General features: G+C 45.7%; 1 protein-coding gene across 1 annotated transcript in view; it reads left to right on the top strand.

The window, feature by feature from the left end:
- The first annotated feature begins 6,372 nt into the window (after positions 1-6,372).
- The window catches only part of LOC112227215 (serine/arginine repetitive matrix protein 2-like), a 35,076-nt gene continuing 14,517 nt past the window's right edge, over positions 6,373-26,931 (top strand). Inside the window, exons 1-3 of the mRNA XM_042307874.1 lie at positions 6,373-7,416; positions 11,276-11,559; positions 21,379-21,665. Coding sequence (XP_042163808.1) covers positions 21,419-21,665 — 247 coding nt within the window. The 5' untranslated portion in view covers positions 6,373-7,416; positions 11,276-11,559; positions 21,379-21,418. The remainder of the gene's footprint in view (positions 7,417-11,275; positions 11,560-21,378; positions 21,666-26,931) is intronic.

The raw sequence follows: 26,931 nt of genomic DNA, 5'->3' as shown, positions 1-26,931 counted from the left end.
GTGTGTGTGTGTTTCGGTTTGTGTGTGTGTTTCGGTTGGTGTGTGTGTGTGCGTTCCGGTTTGTGTGTGTGTGTTTCGGTTTGTGTGTGTGTGTTCCGGTTGGTGTGTGTGTGTGTGTGTTCCGGTTTGTGTGTGTGTGTGTGTTCCGGTTTGTGTGTGTGTGATCCGGTTGGTGTGTGTGTGTTCCAGTTTGTGTGTGTGTGTGTTTAGGTTTGTGTGTGTGTGTTTCGGTTTGTGTGTGTGTGTGTGTTCCGGTTGGTGTGTGTGTGTGTGTTCCGGTTTGTGTGTGTGTGTGTGTGTTCCGGTTTGTGTGTGTGTGTTCCGGTTGGTGTGTGTGTGTTCCAGTTTGTGTGTGTGTGTGTTTAGGTTTGTGTGTGTGTGTGTGTTCCGGTATGTCAGGTGTCCGTGTACATGGGGTGGAAGTAAGCTGCGCTGAAACTTTAATGAGAATCTGACATCTTCAACATGAACATCTTCAACTCCTCATCCTCACCTGAACACTGTCTATATGTGGAGAGAAAAGCAGCCTTTCCTACCAGACAGACGTTCTGTGTTCTCCTACACACAAACAAACTATTGACACTTGTTATGAAGCTTCATTATAAAGAATCAACAGCCTGACACGTCAGTAGGTTCCACTACATTTCAATGGTCTTGTGTACAGTACCTTAAATGTACATGCAAGTTGATGTTGACGTGTGATGACTGATCCAAATGATTTTGCTTCATTCGTTCTTTTGTTATTGACTGGCTAATAGCCACATCATTTGCCAATTAGCAGATCAATATTAGTTTAAATCATTACGTGCTTGGCTGAACTGTAAAAACACTAGAGTACTGTAAATTCAATATTGGGACACCCCTGATTAGTTGTCCTAATGAGGTCTACTGTAAATCAATGACCCAAATCAACAATGTGCAAAGCTTACCTCCTATCACTTAAATCTACACTTCTGGAAGTACATGAACATCCTTAAAGGAGCACTCCTCAATTTCTATTCCTCGATTTTGGTAGGGCGGTGGTGACAACAGAATTCACATAGCCTACCTCAGTGGCAGTTACGCCGACCAAAACCCTGACCTCAGTTTACAGTACAAACAGTTCATTGTTAGGGGCTCAGTGTAGGCAGAAACATAGATTGAGGAGTGCTCCTTTAAACCAGGACTACGTTATTCACGTTTTTCACATCTCAAAATACAGTAGCATCATAACATCCTCTGTGAACTATTGTGTGCTGCAACACTGACATCTGGAAGTAGTTGTCTTTTGACCCCTGACCCCCCCCCCCCAGAATCAGTTGAGTTGCACTAATAGAGTTACACAAAACAGACTGTTCTCTTTAGGCTGCGTGCATTGACCTTCGACCCTAACCCTCTGTCAGTCAGTACACGGCCCCTTTTGAGGCGCTGTACATTGAGGCTGGGGGGGAAAAGGTCAGGCTGATTCTGGATGAAGCGGCTGGCTTTGTGTCTGTCCAGTCAAACCACGTCGCCCACAGAGGAGGGCGACACTATTAACATGGCTGATATTTCCTTTACAGTAAAAAAAAAAAAAAAAAACTGGGTTTTTAAGGTCTCTGCACTGACTGCCTGTGAGTTTTAAAATTCTTCTTTGGTTTTTAAATAAATCCACGATTGTGCACCCCAATTCATGTCAGACATGCTTTTAAGTTATGTTCTCAGTAGGTCCCTCAGGTCCTCTGGCACTGGCCTTTTAACTATCCCAAAGCCTGGGACCAAGAGGCATGGAGAGGCAGCCTTTAGTTACTATGCCCCCAGCCCTCTGCCAAAGAACCTGAGGGGACCAAGAGGCATGGAGAGGCAGCCTTTAGTTACTATGCCCCCAGCCCTCTGGAATAGCCTGCCAGAGAACCTGTGGGGGGCTGAAACTGTGGACATATTTAAAAGAGATCTTAAAACACACCTCTTTGGCTTTGCTTTTCCTTAGGGTATTTTTTAGTCAATCAGTTTTTGTTATTCTTTAGTTTATCATCTTATGGTTGTTGTGTAGCGTTGGTCAATTAGGTGAGGCAGGTAGCCTAGTGGTTAGAGAGACTGGCTAATCTGCCAATTAGCAGATCAATATTGGTTACTGAAAGGTTGCAAGATCGAATCTCTGAGCTGACAAGGTAAAAATCTGTAGTTCTGCTCCTGAACAAGGCAGTTAACCCACTGTTCCTAGGCTGTCATTGAAAATAAGAAATTGTTCTTAACTCACTTGCCTAGTTAAATAAAGTTAAAGAAATATTCAACAGATGATCAGGTCTATATAATTATCAAACTTCTATATATATTTGTAGTAGAAAGGAAACACAGACTCTCAGACTCTCTCTTGTTTAAGTATTAAAAGTCTCCTTTAGTAATACAATTGTAGGCAGAAGTTGGTACAGAGTACAGTATATGATAACTCTCCCAGGTTCTGCAAAGTGTCTAAGACCTCCTGTAACTTATAGCTCTCCCCAGGTTCTGCAAAGTGTCTAAGACCTCCTGTAACTTATAGCTCTCCCCAGGTTCTGCAAAGTGTCTAAGACCTCCTGTAACTTATAGCTCTCCCCAGGTTCTGCAAAGTGTCTAAGACCTCCTGTAACTTATAGCTCTCCCCAGGTTCTGCAAAGTGTCTAAGACCTCCTGTAACTTATAGCTCTCCCCAGGTTCTGCAAAGTGTCTAAGACCTCCTGTAACTTATAGCTCTCCCTAAGACAGGTTCTGCAAAGTGTCTAAGACCTCCTGTAACTTATAGCTCTCCCCAGGTTCTGCAAAGTGTCTAAGACCTCCTGTAACTTCTGCATAGCTCTCCCCAGGTTCTGCAAAGTGTCTAAGACCTCCTGTAACTTATAGCTCTCCCCAGGTTCTGCAAAGTGTCTAAGACCTCCTGTAACTTATAGCTCTCCCCAGGTTCTGCAAAGTGTCTAAGACCTCCTGTAACTTATAGCTCTCCCCAGGTTCTGCAAAGTGTCTAAGACCTCCTGTAACTTATAGCTCTCCCCAGGTTCTGCAAAGTGTCTAAGACCTCCTGTAACTTATAGCTCTCCCCAGGTTCTGCAAAGTGTCTGAGACATCCTGTAACTTATAGCTCTCCCCAGGTTCTGCAAAGTGTCTAAGACCTCCTGTAACTTATAGCTCTCCCCAGGTTCTGCAAAGTGTCTAAGACCTCCTGTAACTTATAGCTCTCCCCAGGTTCTGCAAAGTGTCTGAGACCTCCTGTAACTTATAGCTCTCCCCAGGTTCTGCAAAGTGTCTAAGACCTCCTGTAACTCTGACAGGTGGCCGTTTTCATCAGGCCTGCGGCAGCCTTGTGTTCTCAGGAAACCAGTCATATTCTCAGAACCTCAGACAGCCACGGTGGGGCCCAGACAGGAGGAGTCTGAGCGTAGGTGGTTTCAGCCTTCTGATAGTGTCTGAAGGGCACAACACTCAAAACAGGTGTACACACACACACACACACAGAGGTTTCCTGAAGAGGAGACCTTACAGTTTATCATAACACAATGTATAAACCCTCTAAAAGTTACTAGGCCTTGGTAAATTCCTTCAGTAGTACATATTTCAGTTTCTTTATTTTATTTGTTTTTTATTTGTTTTTTTTCCTGTGCAGCACATTGCGTTGCCTTCCATGTCTGAAATGTGCTGTATAAATAAAGCTTGATTTCATTACATCCACTAGTAGTAATACGAGTCTGGAACTATAGGATGTTATTTACAAATTATGTGTTGAGAGAGTACTTAGCCCTCAAATATGACTGCTTTCTTAGTAGTACTGGGTACTGAACCATACTGTAATACTGGGTACTGAACCATACTGGGTACTGAACCATACTGTAATACTGGGTACTGAACCATACTGTAATACTGGGTACTGAACCATACTGTAATACTGGGTACTGAACTATACTGTAGTACTGGGTACTGAACCATACTGTAGTATTTGGGTACTGAACTATACTGTAGTATTTGGGTACTGAACCACACTGTAGTATTTGGGTACTGAACCATACTGTACCTACAAAAGCTAGTCCCTATATACACATCTTTCCACATTTACTCTGGCTCCTTTTTGTAGGGCTAAAAGGGTACTAAAACTAAACTAACTCTCAACTGCTGATTTACTTTCTCATGTTCTGTATATATCTTTAACATGTAAACTGGGGCGGCAGGTAGCCTAGTGGTTTGAGTGTTGGGCCAGTAACACCTATAAGTAGCCTACTAAGAAAGCAGCCAAAAGGTTGTTGGATCGAGTCCCCGAGCTGACAAGATGAAAATCGGTCGTTCTGCCCCTGAACAAGGCAGTTAACCCACTGTTCCCCGGGTGCTGAAGACGTGGATGTCGATTAAGGCAGCCCCCCCGCACCTCTCTGATTCAGAGGGGTTGGGTTAAATGCTGAAGACACATTTCAGTTGAATGCATTCAGTTGTACAACTGACTAGGTATCCCCCCAATTCCCTATAACTAACTCAATTGACACAGATCTCTAACTCACTATTGTGACATTTAACCTTGACTCTTTCTCTCCTCCACTGCCCCCTACCTGCTCTGCCGTCCCTAAATCACTGCTAATCCAACCTAAATTCCACCACCGCCTGCTTCTGTCAACTCATTTTTGGTCCCAACACAGACCGAGGGAGGGGGACCGAGGGAGGGGGAGAGGGGGAAAGTTAGGGGAGGGGCGAAAGGTAGGATTGATGAAAACAACAGATCGCTACTCCCCTAATCCCTTTGTGTCCTCAGTGTTAATCCAGCCGTACAAACCCCTCATACCCACGCCTCGTACCCAACCCTCCCAGCACACAAACAACTAGATAGTATTCCCTTCAGGAAATAAATGTTGGATAGTCATACTGTAAACACAGAGCTAGCAGCAGTAGCATCCCATAACAAACACACAACAACACTAACTCTAACTGCTTTGGGTACATTCGTCTGTGTTGCCCCAGGGATGTTTCAGCGTTAACATCGATTTTTTTTTTGTGCAGTGTGCTTAAATTGTTGCATGGGGGTGATGCTGTGTTCTGCAAATGTGTTGATTTTTTTCTGTGCTTTCTGAAATGTTGTCTATGTGCATTCGTTGTTTTTGTTGCATTTGTGCATACAGAGTAGTTGTTTGGTATGCATGTGTGAAGACATGCATGCGAATGTAACTCAGTGAATTCATTGTGCTGTGTTTTTTGTGTGTGTATCCCAGTCTTGTTTACTAGCTGGGGGGTAAGAGGAGGCTGTGTTTATTGAGGTCACACCCTGGCAATAGTGGAGGAACCGATTTCCCCCCACCCCACCCCACCCTCGCCCTCTTCTCCAACCCACCTACCCAGGCTGCTGGTAAGAGAACTCTCCGTGGTGCTGGAAAGAGAAAAACACACACAGTGAGTGCAGTGCAGCCATATAAAGCAGATAAATAGACAGAAAGACAACAGTGAGGCAGAGGGGATGGGGGCAGAAAGATACTAGTAGAGAGAGTCAGAGGCAGAGGGGATGGGGGGGGCAGAAAGATCAGGGAGGCAGAGGGGATGGGGGGGGCAGAAAGATACTAGTAGAGAGAGAGAGAGTCAGGGAGGCAGAGGGGATGGGGGGCAGAAAGATACTAGTAGAGAGAGAGAGAGAGTCAGGGAGGCAGAGGGGAGGCAGATACTAGGATGGGGGGCAGAGGGGATGGGGGCAGAAAGATACTAGTAGAGAGAGAGAGAGTCAGGGAGGCAGAGGGGATGGGGGGTAGAGAGAGAGAGAGTCAGAAAGATACTAGTAGAGAGAGAGAGTCAGGGAGGCAGGGAGGCAGAGGGGATGGGGGGCAGAGGGGATGGGGGCAAAGATACTAGTAGAGAGAGAGAGAGTCAGGGGGAGGCAGAGGGGATGGGGGCAGAGAAAGATACTAGTAGAGAGAGAGAGTCAGTGAGGCAGAGGGGATGGGGGCAGAAAGATACTAGTAGAGAGAGAGAGAGAGAGTCAGGGAGGCAGAGGGGATGGGGGGAGGGGATGGGGGCAGAAAGATACTAGTAGAGAGAGAGAGAGAGAGTCAGGGAGGCAGAGGGGATGGGGGGGGGATGGGGGCAGAAAGATACTAGTAGAGAGAGAGAGGCAGAGGGGATGGGGGGCAGAAAGATCAGGGAGGCAGAGGGGATGGGGGCAGAGGGGATGGGGGGCAGAAAGATACTAGTAGAGAGAGAGTCAGGGAGGCAGAGGGGATGGGGGGCAGAAAGATACTAGTAGAGAGAGAGAGAGAGAGAGAGTCAGGGAGGCAGAGGGGATGGAGGGGGGGATGGGGGGCAGAAAGATACTAGTAGAGAGAGAGAGAGAGTCAGGGAGGCAGAGGGGATGGAGGGGGCAGAAAGATACTAGTAGAGAGAGAGAGAGAGAGTCAGGGAGACAGGGAGGAGATTTGCTGGGAGGAAGGAAGGTAGAGTAGGCGTGTTCTTTGTGATCCGTGCTCATAAAGCCTGGTCTCATCTGCTGAGGCTAGTGGAGTGGATTTCTGTGTTGATGAGAGAGACAGCGGAGAGATGATCCGACTGAACACCCCCCTGACACACACACCGCTCTGCTTCTCAACTACGGATACTAACTGCATCTGAGGGTCACACACAACCGGACAGCCAAGAGTTCATCAGATCGGTTCAGACAGAAACCCACCAGGAGCCGCCAGAGTGTGTTCAGTCTGCATGTCATAAGGAGTGTGTGATGCTGGTAGGGTCTGTCTATGTCTGTGATGCTGGTAGGGTCTGTCTATGTGTGTGATGCTGGTAGGGTCTGTCAATGTGTGTGATGCTGGTAGGGTCTGTCTATGTCTGTGATGCTGGTAAGGTCTGTCTATGTGTGTGATGCTGGTAGGGTCTGTCTATGTGTGTGATGCTGGTAGGGTCTGTCTATGTGTGTGATGCTGGTAGGGTCTGTCTATGTGTGGGTGATGTTGGTAAGGTCTGTCCATGTGTGGGTGATGATGGTAGGGTCTGTCGATGTGTGTGATGCTGGTAGGGTCTGTCCATGTGTGTGATGCTGGTAGGGTCTGTCTATGTGTGTGATGCTGGTAGGGTCTGTCTATGTGTGGGTGATGCTGGTAGGGTCTGTCCATGTGTGTGATGCTGGTAGGGTCTGTCCATGTGTGTGCAGATGAGTGTAAAGCTGGCTCCTGGGTTGGAGTATAGCATTGTTTGGACAGGGGCCTTGGGTCTTTCTGGCTACCCAGGGGAGGGAACACTGGCCTGGGCATCCACAGGCCTCGCTACCCCCTGTCACCGCCCTGGCCCTGGAGGACTCCTTTGAGCAAGCCCAGCTGTTGGGAGCGTACAATGGCTACTGGGCTTCCCTGTGGATTGAAGTGGCTTTCTGTACATGTGCTCCGAGATCTGGCTGATTTGTTCTGCGGCTCGCACTGGACCCACCTGGAGAACATTGCTTTGGCCCTCCAAAGCTGTACTTACAGCTCTACTGTAAGTACCACCACACACACACACACACACACACACACACACACACACACACACACACACACACACGCGCGCGCTTGGGCATGCACACACACCTTTCCCTAGCAGTGCCATTGAGTTAATAGGATTTACCTTTGTTACCTGATCCTCTGTATAATGAGTGCGCCGGCAGTGACATTTTTTTGACACCGATCGAGCACATCCCCTTCTCCCGTGTGACACCGTTGCCTAGATACGGACATAGTGTGCCGCTGTCATTTCTGTTTTGAGAAAATTGCAGCTCGGAGAACCAACAGCTACAGCCAACGAGAGGAGAGGGCTGAGAGGAGAAGGGGAAAGAGGGCTGAGAGGAGAAGGGCAAAGAGGGCTGAGAGGAGAAGGGGAAAGAGGGCTGAGAGGAGAAGGGCAAAGAGGGCTGAGAGGAGAAGGGGAAAGAGGGCTGAGAGGAGAAGGGCAAAGAGGGCTGAGAGGAGAAGGGCAAAGGGGCTGAAAGAGGGCTGAGAGGAGAAGGGCAAAGAGGGCTGAGAGGAGAAGGGAAAGAGGGCTGAGAGGAGAAGGGGAAAGAGGGCTGAGAGGAGAAGGGGAAAGAGGGCAAAGAAGGGCAAAGAGGGCTGAGAGGAGAAGGGCAAAGAGGGCTGAGAGGAGAAGGGCAAAGAGGGCTGAGAGGAGAAGGGCAAAGGGGCTGAGAGGAGAAGGGCAAAGAGGGCTGAGAGGAGAAGGGCAAAGAGGGCTGAGAGGAGAAGGGCAAAGAGGGCTGAGAGGAGAAGGGCAAAGAGAGCTGAGAGGAGAAGGGCAAAGAGGGCTGAGAGGAGAAGGGCAAAGAGGGCTGAGAGGACGGGAAAGTAAAAAGTGAGAGGTAGTGAGGGAAAGAGAGGATGTGGTTTTGCATCAGAGCTGCAGAACAACTTTTTTTAACAGAATAGATTGAGAGCTTCTCCAACAGATCAAAATCAAATCAAATCAAATCAACTTTATTTGTCACACACACATGGTTAGCAGATGTTAATGCGAGTGTAGCGAAATGCTTGTGCTTCTAGTCCCGACAATGCAGTAACAACCAACGAGTAATCTTAACTAACAAATCCAAAACTACTACCTTATACACACAAGTGTAAAGGGATAAAGAATATGTACATAAAGATATATGAATGAGTATGAATGAGTGATGGTACAGAACGGCATAGGCAAGATGCAGTAGATGGTGTAGAGTACAGTATATACATATGAGATGAGTAATGTAGGGTATGTAAACAAAGATTTATCTGATATGAAGAGAGGAAAGAAAGAGAAAATATGTGTAAGACCAGAGGAGGACAAACGGCTGCAAGGTTTCATTGAAAAACAATGTGATAAACGAGCTGAGTGCAGCGATGCAGGTTTACAGGGATTACAGAGGCTTAATTCAGCTCCAGTAGAGTTTTGAATCCTGCAAGAGCACTCTGTGCCTGAGCACCAACGATAAACTTAGACTTTGAGGTACATTTGTGCAGTATTAACAGCTACAAGTTGTAATTATACCACTGCCATCTGTCTCTTGTCTGTCTGTGACAGTGATTCAAAACTGCCCTTTCAAAATGAGTAGTCTCTGTAGCGAACCGGAACCGACTGCTCCACATGCAGTTAAACCCACTAACCCCAACACCCAGGTTATTCATGGAGAGACAGAACCGACTGCTCCACATGCAGTTAAACCCACTAACCCCAACACCCAGGTTATTCATGGAGAGACAGAACCGACTGCTCCACATGCAGTTAAACCCACTAACCCCAACACCCAGGTTATTCATGGAGAGACAGAACCGACTGCTCCACATGCAGTTAAACCCACTAACCCCAACACCCAGGTTATTCATGGAGAGACAGAACCGACTGCTCCACATGCAGTTAAACCCACTAACCCCAACACCCAGGTTATTCATGGAGAGACAGAACCGACTGCTCCACATGCAGTTAAACCCACTAACCCCAACACCCAGGTTATTCATGGAGAGACAGAACCGACTGCTCCACATGCAGTTAAACCCACTAACCCCAACACCCAGGTTATTCATGGAGAGACAGAACCGACTGCTCCACATGCAGTTAAACCCACTAACCCCAACACCCAGGTTATTCATGGCGAGACAGAACCGACTGACAGTAGAGGTATGGTGATGCAGTAGATGCTGGTCTCTCTGAGTTGAGGCCATGTAATCTACATCTGTCTGCTCTCCTCTCTGACTCTCTCTCTCTCTCTCTCACACACACACACACACACACACACACACACACACACACACACACACACACACACATATATATATATATACATACATACATCCACATAAACAAACAACACACACACACATACACATACACACATATGTATATATATATATATATATATATATATATATATATATATATATATATATATATATACACATAAACACACAAACACACATACCGGTACACACACACACACCGGTACACACACACATTCACTCCCTCAAACAGCATAGTATACACTCTGCATCTACACACACCTACCGGTACACACACACACATTGAATCCCACAACACATCATTAGATGCTCAGTGGTGTGACTGTAAACAGTGTTATATCAGTGGTGTGTTTGAATGTGACTGTAAACGGTGTTATATCAGTGGTGTGGCTGTAAACAGTGTTATATCAGTGGTGTGGCTGTAAACAGTGTTATATCAGTGGTGTGACTGTAAACAGTGTTATATCAGTGGTGTGACTGTAAACAGTGTTATATCAGTGGTGTGGCTGTAAACAGTGTTATATCAGTGGTGTGTTTGAATGTGGCTGTAAACAGTGTTATATCAGTGGTGTGGCTGTAAACAGTGTTATATCAGTGGTGTGGCTGTAAACAGTGTTATATCAGTGGTGTGGCTGTAAACAGTGTTATATCAGTGGTGTGGCTGTAAACAGTGTTATATCAGTGGTGTGTTTGAATGTGGCTGTAAACAGTGTTATATCAGTGGTGTGTTTGAATGTGACTGTAAACAGTGTTATGTTCATCGTCCATTCTCCTCACTTGAGAGCAAGAAATCAAAGGGATCGCAGTTGATCTGACGTCAGGGAAAAGTATTTTTTTCAATGGAGCATTCCAATTCACGGAGAGACAGAACCGACTGCTCCACATGCAGTTAAACCCACTAACCCCAACACCCAGGTTATTTCAATGGAGCATTCCAATTCACGCAGCTCGTCTGTGCCGCACAAGTGTTTGTGGAGGAATCCTATAAAGAATCATATTTTTTTGAGAATCAGATAAAAGCACAAGCCCGATCATTTGATCAGGAATCGCAGCAGTTCTTTGTGTAAATCCAGGAATGCACATAAATGCGATCAGTACCACAATGTGTGATATCCTGTGTTCGTGGTGCATGACTCTAAAGGATTTCTCAGTACTGTTGTTGCCCTAAAGCTACTGTGTCATTCGGTTCTGTGTCATTTGGTTTTCTTATTTCATCAGTAAGTTCTTGATCAATGGAAGTCATTTATCAGAGAGTGAGAAAACAGTCAGGACAAAAACCGACTAGAGAGTGGACCCCTCCAGAATTGTTTGTGCGCTTGGGTATTTTTTACAGGGACAGTGCAGATTAATCAACATTTCAGTAAAAGTGCCGGTTTTAGCCAGTCGGCTCATTTTCAACCGCAGTCCCTGGGTTTGCATTGTACAGCTCCGGGGATACTGATGAAACTTTGACCAACAACTGCCACAGATACTAACAACCCTTTACAGGCAACGAACCCAGCAAGGCCACCAGACACAGCAACCAGAAACCAGCCACCAGACACCAGAAACGTCACTGAGCCACGATGTCATTAACATTTCTTTATTATGCTTTTCAGAAGGTTGTCGAATCGCTCCAAACAGGAAGAAACTCTGAGGTTTGTCCAGTATGTTGAAAATAGTGGACTAAGAGCCTACAACGGGCTGGTCTCCCAGAACCTGGATGTTGAAGATAGTGGACTAAGAGCCTACAACGGGCTGGTCTCCCAGAACCTGGATGTTGAAGATAGTGGACTAGGAACCTACAGCGGGCTGGTCTCTCAGAACCTGGACCACGGCAGGAATGAGAGGAACAGGATTTACCTACAGGAGAAACAGGACAAGAAGAGAAAACAGGAAGAAGGTAGGAGTCTTAAAATGCGTGCATACACCTACAGGACACTTTGAGAAATGATCCACACATACAGACTGGTCATGCTTGTCCAGTTATATCTAGATCCACACATACAGACTGGTCATGCTTGTCCAGTTATATCTAGATCCACACATACAGACTGGCCATGCTTGTCCAGTTATATCTAGACCCACACATACAGACTGGTCATTCTTGTCCAGTTATATCTAGATCCACACATACAGACTGGTCATGCTTGTCCAGTTATATCTAGATCCACACATACAGACTGGTCATGCTTGTCCAGTTATATCTAGATCCACACATACAGACTGGTCATGCTTGTCCAGTTCTATCTAGATCCACACATACAGACGGGTCATGCTTGTCCAGTTATATCTAGATCCGCACATACAGACTGGTCATGCTTGTCCAGTTATATCTAGATCCACACATACAGACTGGTCATGCTTGTCCAGTTATATCTAGATCCACACATACAGACTGGCCATGCTTGTCCAGTTATATCTAGATGCACACATACAGACTAGTCATGCTTGTCCAGTTATATCTAGATCCACACATACAGACTGGTCATGCTTGTCCAGTTCTATCTAGATCCACACATACAGACTGGTCATGCTTGTCCAGTTATATCTAGATCCACACATACAGACTGGTCATGCTTGTCAAGATCCACACATACAGACTGGTCATGCTTGTCTATAGATGTGAGATGTTGCACACCCACACCTCAACACACACACACCTCAACACACCCAAACCTCAACACACCCACACCTCAACACACACACCTCAACACACCCACACCTCAACACACCCACACCAACACACCCACACCTCAACACACCCACAACTCAACACACCCACACCTCAACACACACACACCTCAACACACCCACACACACACCCACACCTCAACCCCCACCCAACACACTCAACACACACACACCTCAACACACCTCAACACACTCAACACACCCACACCTCAACACACACCCACACCTCAAAACACACACACCTCAACACACCCACACCTCAACACACACACACACACACCTCAACACACCCACACCTCAACACACACCCACACCTCAACACACACACATCTCAACACACCCAAACCTCAACACACACACACCTCAACACACACACACCTCAACACACCCAAACCTCAACACACCCACACCTCAACACACCCACACCTCAACACACACACACCTCAACACACCCACACCTCAACACACCCACACCTCAACACGCCCACACCTCAACACACACCCACACCTCAACACACCCACACCTCAACACACACACACCTCAACACACCCACACCTCAACACACACCCACACCTCAACACATCGCATGCTTGTCCAGTTATATCTAGATCCACTAATACATTGCATCCCTGTAAAGTCACAGGTTTAAGTTGATGCATTGTGCCATGGCAGCCATGGAAGTTTTACAATGCCATGTAACCAGAGTCTTCAGATTTCCCCTCATTCTGATTTGAAGCGATGTCTTGGCTGCGTTGGTCAAATGTCAATACCTGACTTGTTGAGTCGTCACACATCCTGCAGAGGAAAGAGTCTGTGTAATGTATGTGTTTCTTGTGTGTGTGTGTGTGTTAATGGGTTGTGTGTGTGTGTGTGTTAATAGGTTGTGTGTGTGTGTGTGTTAATGGTTTGTGTTTGTGTGTGTGTGTTAATGGGTTGTGTGTGTGTTAACGGGTTGTGTGTGTGTGTGTGTGTATCTCTTTGACTATGGCATATTGCCATATTTTGGGGTGCCAGTGGGTTGGCGCAGGCCTCTCTAGGGAGTAGAGTTAATTTGTCACTTCCTGACTTATTTAGGACTTGTCCTTGGCTAGAGGTTGTCCCTGCCTGCTCTACTTCTGATTTGGAGAGTAGTGTTAGGGTAGCCTGGTCTACTTCTGATTTGGAGAGTAGTGTTAGGGTAGCCTGGTCTACTTCTGATTTGGAGAGTAGTGTTAGGGTAGTCTGGTCTACTTCTGATTTGGAGAGTAGTGTTAGGGTAGCCTGGTCTCAGGTCTGTTTGTGTCGTATAGCCATAGGACCATAGGACTTGGCAAGACAGCACAAACAGATGACAGTGGCCACAGGAGCACAAACAGATCTGGGACCAGGCTAGAATTAGGGGGATTGTGATCATAAAATCGATGAATGAGCCCACGTTCACTATTGGATATAAATACACTAAGTGTGTGGTTTGTGTATAGTTGTTTTTAACATCAACAGAACTATAGGCAAAGTTACACTGTCACGCCCTGGCCATAGAGAGGCTTTTTTATTCTCTATTTTGGTTAGGCCAAGGTGTGACTAGTGTGTGTTGCACCTGACGGAGCTGTTTCAGTTGTGCCTTTTGTTACGTTGTTATCTAGTGTTCAGTTATATTTAATAAAATGCCGAACACGTACCACGCTGCACCTTGGTCCTCACCTTCTTCCACCAACGATAATCGTAACATACGTGTTAACTGGGTAATGATGGAAGACATGTGATCCAAAACTCAAAACCAGGCATACATGTTCACTAACTGAAAGTCGGTCATTTCAGTCGTGTGATACATTGTTTATAAAACAGTCCTACAAAACGTTGGAACATCTTGCAAATGTCTTTTGTCCTCTTTCGCTCTCTGTCCCGATGAAAGCGAATATGTAGCGGCACCACGTGGACATCTGAAAGCTCAGCGAATAGCAAGCGGGCGCACCACGTGGGCATCTGAAAGATCAGCGAATAGCAAGCAGGCGCACAACGTGGGCAGCACATGGACACCGCGAGCCTTGGTTGTGTGTCAACAAGTAGGCGCTGTGGAGTCGAAGTGTGTGGTTCGCCAGTGATAGATCATAGCAGACTCAGTGGATATAGAGCTGGTGGGGTCTGCTTGTGTGTGTCTGTGTGTGCTTTCTAATGCTACATGCTGACAGTGGAAGGAGAGTTCCTCGACAGATTCCCTTTCTACATGTTGCCAAAGTCTCTGCAACATCTGAGAGATACGTTTTCAAAGCTGGAACAGTCATCGCTTATCTTAAACCTCGTAGGGTATTGATTGCTTTCACCTGAGAGCTGTACTACAAAGCAGGCTCAATGAGTTAGCCAGTTAGCTTTGATAAATAACCGCAAATAACTATTGATTTTCTGGTTCATTAAGAAAACTAAACTTAGATATGTTTTTTTTTTAGTTGTTGAGTCAATTATACCGTACCCATTTCAAGTATATCTTCAAAACAATAAATAGTAATATTTCAGACTGTTTAGGCACGTTTAGCTGGCTAACTCATTGAACCTGCTTTGTGGTATACCCCACTGGTGAGCTCTGCAAATGTTGTTGAGATTGTTGAGTGTATGCAGAGTGTAACGGTTTTCTAGGTGTGAAGGAGAGTCGGACCAAAATGCAGCGTGTAGATTGCGATCCATGTTTAATCAAACAAACGTAACACGAATACACACAAAACACTACAAAACAATAAACGTAACGAAAACCGAAACAGCCTATACTTGTGTCAACTAACACAGCGACAGGAACAAAGACACTAAGGACAATCACCCACACCAAACTCAAAGAATATGGCTGCCTAAATATGGTTCCCAATCAGAGACAACGATAAACACCTGCCTCTGATTGAGAACCACTTCAGACAGCCATAGACTTATCTAGAACACCCCACTAGCTACAATCCCCCATATATACACACCACATACAAAAACCCATGCCACACCCTGGCCTGACCAAATAAATAAAGATAAACACAAAATACTTCGACCAGGGCGTGACACAGAGCCTTAAAGCCCTAAAGCCTATGGTCATTTAGTCACTTGTTCTGATAGTAAAGCTGACTCCAACTGCAGTTGACTCCTAATATTATAGAGGGGTGTCAGCTGTGTCCTTTTTTCTATTCGTTATCTGTATACTCACAACACTGTTTATACGAGTACATGTCTATGAGCAAATTCTATTTGAGCAAGTCCACGTTTTCAAGCACAAAATCCTAGGTCCTTCAGTCATATGATGTAACGTTTTTTTTTAGAACAAACTCCATAACTATAACTTTTCACTCAAAACACATGGCAAAAGTTAGCACACCAAAAAGCGAGTCTGTCATCCTAACTCTGTGTCAATTCCAAGGGAGGTGAAAGTGATATCTAGTGTCCCGATATTTCTCTAGCCGTCTCTCAGCTGTTGTCAATGTAAAATATTAATGCCCAGTAGCTAGAGGAAGAATATGAAATGATAGCTTGATTTTTCATGAGGCCTATTAGTAGGTCAATGAGACAACACATTTTTACAGTAGCTGACGGAGGGAGAGAGAGAATGGGAGAGGCAGAAATAGAGGAGAGGGAGGGAGAGAGAGAGGGTTTGGTGAAAATAGAGAGAGAACAGGAGAGACCAAAAGAGAGGAGGGGAGAGAGAACAGAAAGATAGGAGGGGGGGGCAGAGAAAGGGGGTAAAGATAGAGAGCGAATGGGAGAGACAGAAAGATAGGAGAGGGAGGGGCAGAGAAAGGGGGTAAAGATAGAGAGCGAATGGGAGGGACAGAAAGATAGGAGAGGGAGGGGCAGAGAAAGGGGGTAAAAGAGAGAGCGAATGGGAGAGACAGAAAGATAGGAGAGGGAGGGGCAGAGAAAGGGGGGTAAAAGAGAGAGCGAATGGGAGAGACAGAAAGATAGGAGAGGGAGGGGCAGAGAAAAAAAAACCTGTTAGAAGGAGATTAAGTGTGAATTGCTTGCTAGCAGGAGATGTGTTCTGCCTGGTGACAGCTGGAACAGCCACAGGCCAATCAGATCACCACGTCGGTTTGAGTGAGGAGGTTCTTCCTGCGTGTATTGCCATCCCATTGGTGTTTTCCTTGTATCTGAAGGAGTAGTTATTCACACACACAGGGATATACACACAGGGTTGTAGCTGGGCAGTTCTGGTTCTGGGTCAACACTTGAGTCTCTGTTTGAACGCACAATACAACACCAACAAACAAAATAACTGGGTTTGTGTGTGTGTGTGTGTGTGTGAGGAAAAAGTCTGTGCATATCACTGTGTTTGTTGTCTCACACACACACACCCACCCACACACACACACACACATACATACATAAACCCAGTTCTATCACTTGTTGGTGTCGTGTTGTGCGTTCCATGTCCTATAGAGACTCAAGTAGCCTATTTACACAAAACCAGAACTGCCCAATGACAACCCTCCATCCAACTGTTCCAAGTGCACCTGTGATCTGTGGTCCAGCCAATCACTGGTAAATATCCTATATATAACTCCACCAGTTAAACACCTGACACGCACTACTGTGTTAATATTCACAAGTGTTTTCCTGCAGACAGCTGTGTGGTAGAAGCAGAGTTGAATTCTTATGACCTATGAATGGTATTATTACCTTATTGTTACCATTTCTACAGAGTACATGAATTAAGTACCACCCTGTTCATGTAAAGCCACATTTCCATATTGCCTGGACAATGTTTTTTTTCAAATTCTAATGTTATTACGTAGGTTTATGTTATTATGTAGGTTCATGTTATTACGTAGGTTTATGTTATTACATAGGTTCATGCTATTACATAGGTTCATGTTATTATGTAGGTTCATGTTATTACATAGGTTCATGTTATTACAAAGGTTCATGTTATTACAAAGGTTCATGTTATTACATAGGTTCATGTTATTACAAAGGTTCATGTTATTACAAAGGTTCATGTTATTACATAGGTTATTATGATAATTTCTGCAGACTTGACTAATTAAAGTGCTACAGCTACGTGACGTGATTTACTACATGGGGAAAACAACTCCTGCCTTTCAGAGACCAGGTTTAGTGTGTTTTATGATTTAAAAAAGAACAATATAAAAGTTTGCAAAGAGAGTGTTTTGAAAATGTCCACTGTCTGGGCTACATAACATCAGCTAGTGCAAAGCTCCTCTGGGCACCAGGCTTAAACAGGAATACACACGGAGAGCCGTGGGATTTTTCTTTCTCTTCCTGATCTTGAAAAAATGTGAGTTCAATGCCACATCTATCATGGACTGGTAGCGCTCCACTGTCGTGATTGATGCCCTGAGGTCTTGGGATCATCAGGTGATATGTGTGATAGGTTTGATAGCTGGAGGACGGTAGCCGTTATATGTCAGCACTCAAGGGAGTTCTGCGGGTTAAGGACTACAGATGGGAGTTTGAGACTTGGGAGTTGTAGTCTCCTGAGTATGTTTGAGGTGTGCACGTGTGCGTTTGTTATGTGGAGGAGTCCGGAGGCTGGTTTTGTGTCTGCTGTCCGTGGATACCCAGTTGCTAGGCAAAGTTAAGCCTCTGACCAATGACCCCCCCCCCCAACCCCCAACCCCCAGCTCAGCAGCTGGCTCAGAGTCAGTGGGAGTCAGTAATGTCTCACACACACACACCCAAACACCCCCGCACACCCACACCACACCCAAACACCCCCGCACACCCACACCACACCCAAACACCCACTGCAAACCCACAACCACCCATCCAAGCACTTGTGAGCACAAATTGTCACTTAAATGTCACAACTACTTTTTTATTTGGACTAAAGCATTGATTTATTGTGTCATTACTGGATAAACTCTGGGACTTAACCCCTCAGGGTTGAACTCTGTTCTACTGACATGATGAAAACTCCAGTCCAGTGAGGAGTTTGAGTTGTACTTGAGCGCCTACTGAGAAAGATGCACTGAGAAGGAATTACATATTCAACACAGTGTGGACGACGCACAGCAGTTTCTGTGTGAGTGGGTGTGTGGGTGTGTGGGTGAGTGGGTGAGTGGGTGTGTGGGTGAGTGGGTGTGTGGGTGAGTGGGTGTGTGGGTGTGTGGGTGAGTGGGTGTGTGGGTGTGTGGGTGAGTGGGCGAGTGGGTGAGTGGGTGTGTGGGTGTGTGGGTGTGTGGGTGAGTGGGTGAGTGGGTGTGGGTGAGTGGGTGTGGGTGAGTGGGTGTGTGGGTGAGTGGGTGAGTGGGTGAGTGGGTGTGTGGGTGAGTGGGTGTGTGGGTGTGTGGGTGAGTGGGTGTGTGTGTGGGTGTGTGGGTGAGTGGGTGTGTGGGTGTGTGGGTGGGTGTGGGGTGAGTGGGTGTGTGGGTGTGTGGGTGTGTGGGTGAGTGGGTGTGTGTGGGGTCTGTGGGTGTGTGGGTGAGTGGGTGAGTGGGTGTGTGGGTGTGTGGGTGTGTGTGTGTGGGTGTGTGGGTGTGTGGGTGAGAGGGTGAGTGGGTGTGTGGGTGAGTGGGCGTGTGGGTGTGTGGGTGAGTGGGTGGGTGTGTGGGTGTGTGGGTGTGTGGGTGAGTGGGTGTGTGGGTGAGTGGGTGAGTGGGTGAGTGGGTGAGAGGGTGAGTGGGTGTGTGGGTGTGTGGGTGAGTGGGTGTGTGGGTGTGTGGGTGAGTGGGTGAGTGGGTGAGTGGGTGTGTGGGTGTGTGGGTGAGTGGGTGAGTGGGTGTGTGGGTGAGTGGGTGAGTGGGTGTGTGGGTGTGTGGGTGTGTGCATATGCAAAAAGTGCCCTAGTTGTGTTGTTGGAGAGACAATAGTTGTTCGGCTATTTTGTTTTTCTATCGTTCAGTGTAGTGTTGTTTTGTATCTAATGGAAGTGCTGACCAATAAACCCTATTGAACACATTTCCCAATCTGATGATAGAAGAGAAATAACGAGGTCTAACGGCCTCGTCATTTCCAAACTGCATTTAAACTTTCCAATTATCTCAGTGACGTCTTCTGTTCATTTGCTGGTGACCTAAATAATAAAAAATAAAAAATAAAAAAACATTTTAAATGACGCAAAAGTCTCCACCTTTTGGCAGTGAGAAATCTACTCTGTACTCTCTGGCCAGTACAGTCCTGTGACTGTCAAAAGCCCCACCCTGCCACAACAGCCGCTCTATTCAGACCAATCATCCTTGTATTTAAAGAGGGGATTGAAGGTGGCTGTAGTGGGGGACTTCCATCGTGTCTCTGGGTTTTGGGAGCGCTGAGCTAACCGTGCGCAGAGTTAAACACAAATCAATGGCAACCCACAGAGAGATTTTCTCTCGGCTGATTGGCACCAATGTGGTTCTCATTGTTGGTCGCTTCCATCATTTGAGCCTTCACAAAGAGACTAGGTGCAGAAACCCGCACACCCAGACACACACATCACACACACACACACACACACACACACACACACACACACACACACTCACACACACATTACACATCACACACACACACACACATCAAACACACATCACACACACATCCCAGTAGACCGCTGTGTGCTATTATTTTGGGTTCAAGGTCTTGTGAAAGGACAGACTTCCAGAGGGAAGGACTGATGTATTGGTGATGTTTAAAGTTTTCTAAAGCTGGAATCCTTCATGGTGAAACAGCCACTTCTGTTAGAGATATTACAACAACAAAGAAGTTAGTGCAAAAAACAAACACAGTGTTTTCCCCTCTGTCATCATCGCACGTGTGATAGAAGAGTCCAATACGTTCAGATTGTTGTTTTACCATGCTGCACGATGCTCCTCAGCTCTGCATAATAAAACAATAACCAATATATAGAGATTGTTGTTTTACCATGCTGCATGATAAAACAATAACAGCGGTGAGCCATTGGCCCTACTGCAGATTCCACCTTTAAAGATACATCTTTGTCACAGTAACTAACTACATCTGTTTACTCTTTTTGAATGTTATAAAATTAAATAAAGACAGTCGCACACTCTATATTTAAGCAAAAAGGCCAGAGGAGGTGTGGTATATGGCTAATATACCACGACTAAGGACTGTTCATATGCACAACGCAACGCTGAGTACCTGGATACAGCCCTTAGCCGTGGTATATTGGCCATATACCACAAACCCCCCGAGGTGCCTTATTGCTGTTATAAACTGGTTACCAATGTAATTACAGCAGTAAAAATACATGTTTTGTCATACCCGTGATATACGGTCTCATATACCATGGCTGTCAGCCAATCAGCATTCAGAGCTCAAACTACCCAGTTTATAAATATATTTAAAGAAAAGCACATTTTTTGGTCCATTAAAACAACATCAAATTGATCAGAAATACAGTGTAGACATTTAATGTTGTAAATGACTATTGTAGCTGGAAACGGCTGATTGTGAATGGAATATCTACATAGACGTACAGAGGCCCATTATCAGCAACCATCACTCCTGTGTTCCAATGGCACGTTGTGTTAGCTAATCCAAGTTTATCCTTTTAAACAAGGCTAACTGATCATTTGAAAACCCTTTTGCAACTACTGTATGCTAGCACAGCTGAAAACTGTTGTTCTGATTAAAGAATAAATAAAACTGGGCTTTAGACTAGTTGAGTATCTGGAGCATCAGCATTTGTGGGTTCGATTACAGGCTCAAAATGGCAAGAAACAAAGGACTTTCTTCTGAAACTTGTCAGTCTATTCTTGTTCTGAGAAATTAAGGACTTTTCCTAGTGACCCCAAACTTTTGAATGGTAGTGTATATATAAATTTATTGGGTAAAACACAGACGTTTCAACATCACTGTGCCTTCCTCAATAAGCGTTTACGCCGAAACGTTGGTCCTTCTTCTAACACCACCTGGTATAGAGGTTCTGGATGGCAGGGAGCTCAGCCTCCGTGATGTTCGGGGCCGTACGTACTACCCTCTGTAGCGCCTTGCGGTCGTCTGCCAAGCAGTTGACATTTCAAGCAGTGATGCAGCCAGTCAAGATGCTGTCAATAGTATAGCCATTCGTCATGTATCATAACAAACATTTCTCTCTCTCTCCCTCTCTCTCTCTGTCAGGACGGGCGAAGAGGTGGTGACCGAGGAGAAGCACCTGCATATGGGCTCCATGACCATGCCAGCCCCCCCGCAGCTTGCTTGCGAGCCGGGCTTTGCCGTGTGCTCCCAGTCACTACACTCGGTGGGCAGTAACGGTGGTGGGGAGGAGGAGGTGGGCAGCCCTACCTCCCGTAAGCAGCCCCCACCCAAACCCAGGAGGGACCCGGCTACCAAGCTGAGCATTTCCTCTGAGACAGTGGAACACAGCCCCACCTTGGTCTGCAGGGGCTGCAGGGCCAATCCGGATGGTAAGTGTTGAACAACGAGACTAGATAAGCAAACATAGCCTGTAACTCAAGTAGTTGGGGAAGACAGGCCTACTAAACAGCTATGAGAAATGCTACTTAACGCACAACGATGCAAAACAAACAAGACCATTATGCAACAACCAACAATCACAGGAAAATACTACACAACTACAACAAATAATGCTGTGTACCACACAGCTAAGAAAACAAACAACACAGCTAAATAATGCTGTGTACCACACAGCAAAGAAAACAAACTACACAGAGAAATAATGCTGCGTACCACACAGCTAAGAAAACAAACAACACAGCTAAATAATGCTGTGTACCACACAGCAAAGAAAACAAACTACACAGAGAAATAATGCTGTGTACCACACATCTAAGAAAACAAACAACACAGCTAAATAATGCTGTGTACCACACAGCAAACAAAACAAACTACACAGAGAAATAATGCTGCGTACCACACAGCAAAGAAAACAAACTACACAGAGAAAAAATGCTGCGTACCACACAGCTAAGAAAACAAACAACACGACAACACACAACTACGCCAACATTCTATTCAACTACAGAAAAAAATGACCCAATATGCACTGGGTGGTGTACACTGAGTGAACAAAACATCATGAACACCTGCTCTTTCCATGACATAGACTGACCACGTGAAAGCTATGATCCCTTATTGACGTTGTTTGTTAAAACCACTTCAATCAGTATAGATGAAGAGTAGGATTGTGTATGTGTGACATTCAGAGGGTGAATGGGCAAGACACAAGATTTAAGTGCCTTTGAACAGGGTATGGTAGTAGGTGCCAGGCGCACCGGTTTAAGGGTGTCAAGAACTGCAACGCTGCTGGGTTATTCACACTCAACAGTTTACCGTGTATCAAGAATGGTCTACCACCCAAAGGACATGACTTAATTGTGGGAAGCATTAGAGTCAACATGGGCCAGCATCCCCGTGGAATGCTTTCGACACCTTGTAGAATCCATGCAGTCTCTAAGGGCTAAGCTGTAAACAAATGAAACGTCAGCAGCAGTGAGATTGAATGAGCCGAGCAGCCAGAGTGCAGTGTACATGAGGTTGAGTCCAGTGTACATGAGGTTGAGTGCAGTGTACATGAGGTTGAGTCCAGTGTAGATGAGGTTGAGTGCAGTGTAGATGAGGTTGAGTGCAGTGTACATGAGGTTGAGTGCAGTGTACATGAGGTTGAGTCCAGTGTACATGAGGTTGAGTGCAGTGTACATGAGGTTGAGTGCAGTGTACATGAGGTTGAGTCCAGTATACATGAGGTTGAGTGCAGTGTACATGAGGTTGAGTGCAGTGTACATGAGGTTGAGTGCAGTGTACATGAGGTTGAGTGCAGTGTACATGAGGTTGAGTGCAGTGTACATGAGGTTGAGTGCAGTGTACATGAGGTTGAGTGCAGTGTACATGAGGTTGAGTGCAGTGTACATGAGGTTGAGTGCAGTGTACATGAGGTTGAGTGCAGTGTACATGAGGTTGAGTGCAGTGTACATGAGGTTGAGTGCAGTGTACATGAGGTTGAGTCCAGTGTACATGAGGTTGAGTGCAGTGTACATGAGGTTGAGTGCAGTGTACATGAGGTTGAGTCCAGTGTAGATGAGGTTGAGTAAGGTGTACATGAGGTTGAGTCCAGTGTACATGAGGTTGAGTGCAGTGTACATGAGGTTGAGTGCAGTGTACATGAGGTTGAGTGCAGTGTACATGAGGTTGAGTGCAGTGTACATGAGGTTCAGTCCAGTGTACATGAGGTTGAGTCCAGTATACATGAGGTTGAGTGCAGTGTACATGAGGTTGAGTGCAGTGTACATGAGGTTGAGTCCAGTGCAGATGAGGTTGACATGATGAGGTTGAGTCCAGTGTAGATGAGGTTGAGTGCAGTGTACATGATGTTGAGTCCAGTGAGATGAGGTTGTAAGGTGTACATGAGGTTGAGTGCAGTGTACATGAGGTTGAGTGCAGTGTACATGAGGTTGAGTGCAGTGTACATGAGGTTGAGTGCAGTGTACATGAGGTTGAGTCCAGTGTACATGAGGTTGAGTGCAGTGTACTTGAGGTTGAGTGCAGTGTACATGAGGTTGAGTCCAGCCATGTGGATGAACAAATCAAACATTGTCTTCTAGTGAGTGTGGCTCTGCTCAGGTCATTCAAATCCACTGCTCCTGATGGCCATGAATTATGTTTATGTAGGCCTACATTTAATTTCAGCCGAGGTGGCCAATGTTCAAATCAAATCAAATCAAATCAAATTTTATTTGTCACATACACATGGTTAGCAGATGTTAATGCGAGTGTAGCGAAATGCTTGTGCATTGTTTGCTACAATCATTGGATGTTGGATGTGCGTACAGACTTTTATTTCATCATAGGGCGTCCTTTAGGGCCATGGGGAGTTCTTTAGGGCCATGGGACTGCCTTTAGGGCCATGGGGCTGCCTTCAGGGCCGTGGGGCTGCCTTTAGGGCCATGAGGAGTCCTTTAGGGCCATGAGGAGTCCTTTAGGGCCGTGGGGCTGCCTTTAGGGCCATGGGGCTGCCTTTAGGGGCATGGGGCTGCCTTTAGGGCCATGGGGCTGCCTTTAGGGGCATGGGGCTGCCTTTAGGGGCATGGGGCTGCCTTTTAGGGCCATGGGGCTGCCTTTAGGGCCATGGGGCTGCCTTTAGGGGGGCATGGGGCTGCCTTTAGGGCCATGGGGCTGCCTTTAGGGGCATGGGGCGGCCTTTAGGGGCATGGGGCGGCCCTTAATGGGGCTGCCTTTAGGGCCATGGGGCTGCCTTTAGGGCCGTGGGGCTGCCAGTAGCAGTGCGTAGGTAAAATCACTGGGGAAGCCAGTGAGTTGTGATAATTGCGTTGTTTACTCTATAACCTGTTAGTTCATATGCCTTGACACTGTGATATATACGGTGCCTTCAGAAAATATTCAGACCCCTTGAATTTTTCCATATTTTGTTAGGCTACAGCCTCACACAAAAATGTATTCAATTGTTTATTTCCCTCATCAACCTACACACAATACCTCATAATGACAAAGCAAAAACATTTGCAAATGTAAAAAAACAAGACAATAATGAAATAGCACATTTACATAAGTATTCAGACCCTTTACTCAGTACTTTGTTGAAGCACCTTTGGCAGCAATTACAGCCTTGAGTCTTCTTGGGTATGACACTACAAGCTTGGCACACCTGTATTTGGGGAGTTTCTCCCATTCCTCTCTGCAGATCCTCTCAAGCTCTGTCAGGTTGGATGGGGAGTGTTGCTGCACAGCTATTTTCAGGTCTCTCCAGAGCTGTTCGATCGGGTTCAAGTCAAAGCTCTGGCTGGGCCACTCAAGGACATTCAGAGACTTGTCCCAAAGTCATGTCTTGGCTGTGTGCTTAGGGTTGTTGTCCTTTTGGAAGGTGAACCTTCGAAACAGTCTGAGGTCCTAAGCGCTCTGGAGCAGGTTTTCATCAAGGATCTCTCTGTACTTTCCTCCGTTCATCTTTGCCACTGAAAAACACCCCTACAGCATGATGCTGCCGCCACCATTTTACATGTATTTACATGTATTTAACCTTTATTTAAAAATGTATTTAACCTTTATTTAAAAATGTATTTAACCTTTATTTAAAAATGTATTTAACCTTTATTTAAAAATGTATTTAACCTTTATTTAAAAATGTATTTAACCTTTATTTAACTAGGCAAGTCAGTTAAGAACATATTCTTATGTACAATGATGGCCTAGGAACAGTGGGCTAACTGCCTTGTTCAGGGGCAGAACGACAGATTTTTACATTGTCAGCTTGGGGATTCAATCTAGCAACCTTTCAGTTACTGGCCCAACACTCTAACTACTAGGCTACCATGCTTCACCATAGGGATAGTGCCAGGTTTCCTCCAGACGCGACGCATTCAGGCCAAAGAGTTCAATCTTGGTTTCATCAGACCAGATAATCTAGTGTCGCATGGTCTGAGAGTCTTTAGGTGCCTTTTGACAACTCCAAGCGGGCTGTCCTGTGCCTTTTACTGAGAAGTGGCTTTCGTCTGGCCACTCTACCATAAAGGCCTGATTGGTGGAGGGCTGCAGAGATGGTTGTCCTTCCGGAAGGTTCTCCCATCTCCACAGAGGAACTCTAGAGCTCTGTCAGTGACCATTGGGTTTTTGGTCATCTCCCTGACCAAGGCCCTTCTCCCCCGATTGCTCTGTTTGGCTTGGTGGTTCCAAACTTCTTCCATTTAAGAATGATGGAGGCCACGGTGTTCTTGGGGACCTTCAATGCTGCAGAATGTTTTGGTATGCTTCCCCAGATCTGTGCCGTGATACAATTCTGTCTCGGAGCTCTACGGACAATTCCTTCTACTTCATGGCTTGGTTTTGGCTCTGACATGTACTGTCAACTGTGGAACCTTATATAGACAGGTGTGTGACTTCAATCAAGTTGTACAAACATCTCAAGGACGATCAATGGAAACAGGATACACCTGAGCTCAACTTCGAGTCTCATAGCAAAGGGTCTGAATACTTATGTAAATAAGGCATTTCTGTTTTTTTATTTTAAACATTTGCCCAAATTTCTAACAACCTTTTTTCGCTTTGTCATTATGGGGTATTGTGATGTCATTATGGGGTATTGTGTGTTGATTGCTCAGGCTTTGTATTTATTTAATCAATTTTAGAATAAGGCTGTAACATAACAAAATGTGGAAAAGCCAAGGGGTCTGAATATTTTCCATAGGCACTGTATGCCTAAGGCCAAGACAATTAGAAGACACAGTGGCAGAATAAATTCAACCACACCTTTGTTTCATCACAAAACCAGAGAGCAACATCTGTCCGGTGAAGTCCACAAAGCATATTGCATGTAACAAACAGTTTCATGACCTACAGCATGGTCTAACAAGTTAATGTTTCTGACATTTTTGGACCACTAAACAACTATTGATTTAGAACCACGTAGAGTCGCAAAGAAAACAGGAGCTGCCTCCACTATTCCAGCACCATTTACACTTCAACATTTCAACATGATCAAATCACCTCTGCTTAGCCTAATACAATGACAAGTAAAATATACCAAAAACGATTTAGTCCAATCAATGTAATCTATATATGATTTGGCTTTCCATGGTTCTGATTTGTGTGTGTGTGTGTGTGTGTGTGTGTGTGTGTGTGTGCGCGTGTGTGTGTGTGTGTGTGTGTGTGTGTGTGTGTGTGTGTGTGTGTGTGTGTGTGTGTGTGTGCGTGCAAGTAGAA

Source organism: Oncorhynchus tshawytscha, linkage group LG28 (assembly GCF_018296145.1).
Source record: "Oncorhynchus tshawytscha isolate Ot180627B linkage group LG28, Otsh_v2.0, whole genome shotgun sequence".
Classification (NCBI taxonomy): Eukaryota; Metazoa; Chordata; class Actinopteri; order Salmoniformes; family Salmonidae; genus Oncorhynchus; species Oncorhynchus tshawytscha.
This window is presented reverse-complemented; position numbering and strand designations above follow the sequence as displayed.